This window comes from Pteropus vampyrus, unplaced genomic scaffold (assembly GCF_000151845.1).
Source record: "Pteropus vampyrus isolate Shadow unplaced genomic scaffold, Pvam_2.0 Scaffold69, whole genome shotgun sequence".
NCBI lineage: Eukaryota > Metazoa > Chordata > Mammalia > Chiroptera > Pteropodidae > Pteropus > Pteropus vampyrus.
In genome coordinates this window covers 1,306,030-1,312,377 of record NW_011888850.1, presented here as the reverse complement: position 1 = coordinate 1,312,377, position 6,348 = coordinate 1,306,030, and the positions used below count along the sequence as shown (strand labels likewise).

Sequence of the window (6,348 nt, the reverse complement as noted above, 5' to 3'; positions counted from 1 at the left end):
ATATTAAATCTCAATCTAGAATAATTTTACAAAAAATCATGTTTTCACCTTTTTAATTTCTTAGCTATTTAAGGGTTATCTAAATTAACTCTGTAATCTTCAGCATTTACACAATAATTTTAGTCTCTAAGTTTTAATTAATTTGTTCAACTCAAAATAAACCATTTATAAGTTACTCTGATGTTTCTGAGAAATAATTTTACATAAATACTTCAAAAATACATACCTATTAACCACATTAATGAAATGTAGTTGAATTATACAAAATGTAAACAAAATGTCTGTTTTTTAAAAGTTTTTCTTTACTACTTAAGCCAGTTTTAAAATTTTGTTTTAAAGAGCTTCTAAAACAACTTTGTTTTAGTATTATGGTACATGGCAATTTGTTACTTCAATTAGTTGGTTTTTAGACACTAAAACAAAATAGTACAGAACTAAATAAAGAATACTTTTCCCCAAAGATTAAGAGAATGATGTAACATTATTACTAGTTAAGAGTTCACAATATAAAAAAAATTTTTGAACTCACTGTTCTAAACCAAGTCTCTCAAAGTTTTTAATACTTACTGAGGAATTATCGTTTTTCTGGTTTTTAACTACATTATGTATTTTGTCAAGACTTAAAAAAATGAACAATTAAATTATCTGTGAACAAATTATTGTTATAGTTATGACTGACCTATTTCCTTTTTCCTTAGATAATGAAAGAATTGGAAAGTCTGTTATGAAATTAGATATACTAAATTTATACTTCCCTCTTTTCTGTCATGGTCAGAGTTCTGATCTTTAATTTATTTTTGAGAAGACCAATAGCAACTTATGTATTTAATTACAAACGTAGCAAAGACACTACTACCTAGAATACACCACTGTAGCTGTTAGCTTTCTCAGTTAATGAAATTAAATATAATTATTCGTTTGTGTTGTGCTTTCCCAAGCCAAACTCCTATTTATTTTTTCTCATCGTCTCCACCAAACTTTAGTAAAATTAGAACATTTCAGCTACAGAAATCGCTAATTCTCCAAGGTCGGTCTCAGCTTCTTTGGTCTTAGGACAGCTTCAACGAAAACGTTGGTCCCGGCATAGCTAATTTTACCCAGAATTTTTCGTTTGCTTTTTTTGGAGGGGTTGTTTGGTTTTGCTTATAAAAACCCGTGGACCACAAAGGGCGTTAGAAAGTGAGGGGGCAAAATGAGTCCATTTCTCTAGAAGCCCAGGAAAATTCAGGATTCCAGAAACGTATTTTGTTTTAACTTAAAAAGGCGTATACATTCTAAGATGTTGGAAACCGGCAGGGAAACGATGTGTTTCTCCAGCTGCTGAGCATGGCGCAAACCCACGACCTCCGGGAGCTGGACGTGGGGGGAAGGGAGGGGACTCTGCGGGCACCACGCGGTCAGCGCAAGGGGCGGGCTCCACACGCACACTCAGAACTATTTTCTGCTCTTTTTAGTTACCTCCCCCTTTCCTTCTTGGGGGTTGGGGATTGGGGCCTGGGGCACAGTTAAAAGGCAGGAAAAATGAGAGCACGAAGAGCGGAATCAGACCTCACCCCTCAGCAACAACAAAACCAATGAGAGGGAGCAAGGAGTTATTTTCGCGCCACAAAAGATGGAAATCCAGGGGCGGCTTGGGGGCCAATGAATGGAAACCAGCAAACGGCTCTGGCGGAGGCAGCCGACGGTGATAGGCTCTCTCTGTCCACCAATCGGGTGAGAGGACGAGCCCCCCGCCCCCTCCCCAGCCAGGGGCGGTGTCTCTCTCCACGCTGGTTGCTCAACTTGGTCTCGGCGAGTCCGCCCCGTGCAGTGCGAAACCCCGCCCCGGGCCCGCGTTTGCGCGCCTTAGGCGCCCGTCTCGCCTCGCCGCCCCGCGCCGCCCCGCCCCGCCCCGCCCCGCGCAGAGGCACAGGGTTCAGCGAGGGCTCCTTGCGGTCTTTCTTAGTGGGTACCAAGCATCCCCCAGCTCCAGGGACCCTCTCGCGGCCTCCAAACAGGCCGGAAGTGCAGGAAGGTCGCCAATCCCACCCTGCCCGGTCCGCCCCCGCGGCCCACGGGCGGGCGCAGGAGGAGGACCTCAGGTGGGGTGCCGCGAGGGGAACGAGAGAGGGTCCCCCCGGCCCCTACTTCCAACGGGTCCACGCAGCTCCTCGCAGAGGGAGGGAGCCCGAGGCGGAGCCAGAAGGCGCCTGTCCCGCGGCAGGGCCGGGGCGGTGCAGTGATCGAGGGCCTTCGAGGCTAGCCTGCGGCAGATGAAGGATCTCCCCCAGTGTGAGCTGCAAGGATCCCGCCCTCTTTCTCCGGGCCAGAGCCAGGGGAAAAGGAAACAACCCCATCTTCTCATCTTCTGGAGCACCATTTTTTATTTTAAACAAATAACTGAAGGCAGATTCCGAAGAGAGGGCAGAGTCAGATTATTACTTATCACGCATCTGGTTTAAACTGATCGGCGTCCAGGAGAGCTGGTGGAAGGAGCAAGAGTATGTTAAAAATACCTAAGAGGCCCAGGCGACGCGGCGGGCATTGCGTGCTCACCCGCATTAAGGACTTCGTCTCTCGGCTGGTCTCCGAGGCAGCGGGAGTTAGAGGTGGTGAGAATGCCCTTTTCCCTTCCTCTACATGTTCAGCCTTCTCTCATTACCTGTGGATACGGCAACGGTAACCGACCTTCTAAACCTAATTTTTCTCCTTTAATATGACACTGACCCATAAGAAACATCTTTATTGCCCTTAGGTCAGCAGATGAGGAGGTGCAGCTGTCCAAAAAGTAAACAGGCTGCAGTAGGAAAGACTCAGACGCATCAGCACGTAGAATGGGTGGCAGTCCTTCGTGGAGTTAATATTAATTACAATCTGCAACTGTTTCAGGAAGAACATGGAGTAACCCATATACATGGTTAATTTCTCGTGTGAAACTCATTAAAAGACTGAAAGTCAGATCCACCTTATATTCATTCTTTAAAGTCCACCAAAGATATTTTTGCAGTTGAAATGCCAATTAAAAAAACAATTACCCATGCTCTTTTTACTCAGCCATTGAGTGTACACCTTACACTCAATGGCTGAGTAAAGTGCTTGGAAGATTCGAAGTGGACTGTATCCACCTTCCTTTTTGATGTGTGAACTTGTATGTTTTTAAGGTCCTAGACAGAGTATCCAGTTTGTTACAATAATACACAGATTAACTTCACAAGAGTCCCAGGAACATATTTCATCCAAACAGCACACACTTGTTTTAAATTCCAGCTGTTATATTTGTTTGATAGTCACAAGCATGGGTTAGTATTTATGGAAAATAAACAAGTTTATCCCAGGCTTTGGAAGTAGATATTTCCTTAGGTCTCATTTTTAATAACAGCAAATGTAGTCAGCAATCCAGAAAGCAGCATCCAATCGACCTTGGAAACAAGCTGAACGTACGAAATTTGTTCATATGAAAATTACTAAAACTTAAATGGTTAATGGACTAGTTTATAACATTTAAAGAGGTATTTAGAAAAGCAAACATTACTAAATGAATGAAAAGCATATTTTTCCAAATAGCTTTTGATTACATGCAACAGGTACATGAAAAGTAAATTCACAATTTTTTATATTTACATTTTGAATACTACATAAGACAAAGGAATACATATATATGTGTATATATTAGATCCAAAGTTCTTTTAAAAACCATGAATAAGAGAAATAAGGTCCTTTTAAAAGTTAAACCTAGCCATAAACTTAAATTTTCACCACCAAAATGTTCAAGATAGAGCTCATAATACAGTTCTAAACATTATACAAAAATATTTGTTCCCTCTAGCCGATAAACTAAAAATATTTTACTAAGTTAAATGTGAATGAAAAATGCTGTGAAAGTGAGTTTACGCTTAAAAAATTGGATTTGCTTTGCAGGGAAAAACCTGTTAGAACGGTTGCATTTAAAATGGATGATCTGATTACCTTCCGGTTCCTTAACACAAAATTATGTTTCTTTTGAAAGAAAAAAACGTAAATACTCAATCATGCAATAATTCCCACATACTTAAAAGAACAATCTGCCATTAATCTCTTAATTGGAAAATGTACACTTTTAAATGCTACATACGAGTTTGACAAAGGGAAACGAAATATATATCAATTGTCATAATTAAGATGTTCCAGTGTAAATCACAATATTTTCCCTAATATACATTTTCCTACTAGTAAGAGTACCAAGTCATTAAAGTTTTGTGTGTATTTTCATGCTATATAGAATTTCATTCACTTGTTTAAAATAAGCATTTTATATCTTTCCCATGGAATACTTGTTAAAAATATACCACAAATATTTGGTGCAAATGAAGCCTGTGAATGGAGCACACAATCGTTAAACGACACTTGGAGATTTACTCCAGAGCACAGCCTGCGTTCATTTCCGTATTCCTGGTCTCCAGTCCACATTTTGTTGGCCCAGGAAGGCTCCATCGGGCCCAGACCCTCCCCCAACACCCACCATTGTACTCGTTACATACAAGAGAAATTCTGAACGGTTCTACTTGCCAAATGAGGGCAGAAAAGAGGCAGAAAGAGACTCGAATAATTTTTCAAGTGCGAATACCACCTAGGGGTAACGCAGAGCGGTCTTCCTGTTTTAAGAGTCCCAAGTTCTCCAAGTAAAATTATTTAAATGAAAGTACCAGCCTACCCCACTCCTCCTCCTCCTCTGGAAACTACAGGAAGAAATGATTTCCGTTTAAATACCGACTTTCCCACTCTGCCTTCTCTCGTCTGGCCTCCGCGGCCCCGGGACGCCCCCCTCCCCACGCCAGAAACCTCCCCCGTGCACTCCCCTCCCCCACTGGTGGCCGAGCCCGCCCCCGGCCTCATTTATCCCGCAGCCTTTTCTGAATCGTGCAACCAATGGCAAACGCGAAGCCGAGAGCCACCGCGAGCGCAGGCAGAGGAGGTGTCGCCCAGACACCCGCCCAGGACGCCGCGGGGTCCCATCCCCCACCGCCCAGGCTCGTGGCCGCCCCACTTCCCCGGTGCCCCGGCCCGTGAAGGGTGCAGGGGTGAGGCGCGTCTGCCCGCCTCGCTCGCTCCTACCCACCCCATCCCGTCGCCGCGTTTCCGCCCCTGCTAGCGCTGGAAATGTGCTCGCGGCTTTGCCGAGGTTACACACTTCTGTCATCCAAGCCACAAGGCGAGTTCGGAATTGTGACTCTTTGGTTTGGTTAATTACCTATTTCAAGAAATCGAATACCTAAAACTACGGTAACTAGAGCTGAGGATTGCCTAGTTTGTACCCACCCCATCTCATTAAAAAAAAGAAAAAAAAAAAAAAACCAACCAGTCTCCCTCCCCTCCTCCTCCCCTCCGCCTCAGGATCCGCCCCGACCAGATAACCCTTTCTCAACTCCGCTGTGACAATCAGCTCCCGCGGCCGCGCTCGGCTCTGCGCTCCGGCTGCAGCTCCTTTAGCGTCACCCCCGCCCCCCGCTTTCTCCTCCCCTTCTTAGGGTCCCTCGTCCAATCTCCTTTCCCCTCCCCCTCTTCCTTCTCTCGCTGGCTCTCTCCCCCCCTCACCGCCGAAACCCACTCTAATTGAGGCGCTGGGATTCCTCACGTGAGACGTTGATTTGTAGTTTGAACACGTGGCTCATTCAAAAAGCCGGACACTCGGGGCGGATTTTTTCCGCCTCCTGCGCCTTCCTCCCTCCACCAGGTCTCCCCTCCCGCCTGCCAGTCACCCTTGTGGGTTTTTTTATGGGGAGGCGGCGCCTGCCCTCACGTAGTGTGATATTTTCACAGTCCGCTGGCCGATGCCAAAAGGGGTTGGGGAGGAAGAGACAAAAAGTAGTTTTTTCCCCTCCTCCTCCCCCTCTCCTCCTTTTTCTCGCTAATCCCGCCTCCTCCTCCCAGTTAGGAAGACTCGATGCGTTTGGGTTGTAGCAAGGCTTTTTCATTTTCGTTTTTTTTAATACCTAGGAAAGGAAATACAAGAGCCCTCAGATCCGATTTTTCTCTCCGTGTTCTTGTCCTTGGTTCTTACTGTGTTTGTGTATTTTAACGGCGAGAAGACGAGGGGAACAAAACCCGCCTGCTGCATCCATCCCTGTGGGTGGTTTTAATTTTTTCGTTTTTCTCATAATTTTTTTTTTTTTAATAAAAAACAACCACTCTTCACAATGAACAAACTGTATATCGGAAACCTCAGCGAGAACGCCGTTCCAACGGACCTGGAAAGTATCTTCAAGGACGCCAAGATCCCGGTGTCGGGACCCTTCCTGGTCAAGACTGGCTACGCGTTCGTGGACTGTCCGGACGAGAGCTGGGCCCTCAAGGCCATCGAGGCGCTTTCAGGTGGGCCCCGGCCTGGCCCCG

The 6,348-nt window shown here is 45.2% G+C and overlaps 1 protein-coding gene and 1 long non-coding RNA gene across 2 annotated transcripts in view; both read left to right on the top strand.

The window, feature by feature from the left end:
* The first annotated feature begins 1,937 nt into the window (after positions 1-1,937).
* On the top strand, positions 1,938-2,935 carry LOC111740867. The gene is made up of 2 exons (XR_002780792.1): positions 1,938-2,658; positions 2,735-2,935. It is a non-coding gene; the product is annotated as an uncharacterized LOC111740867 (long non-coding RNA).
* Positions 2,936-5,565: 2,630 nt separating this feature from the next.
* Positions 5,566-6,348, top strand: part of IGF2BP3 (insulin like growth factor 2 mRNA binding protein 3) — a 123,274-nt gene continuing 122,491 nt past the window's right edge. Inside the window, exon 1 of the mRNA XM_011361662.2 lies at positions 5,566-6,327. Within this exon, the coding sequence (XP_011359964.1) occupies positions 6,153-6,327 (175 nt within the window). The 5' untranslated portion in view covers positions 5,566-6,152. The remainder of the gene's footprint in view (positions 6,328-6,348) is intronic.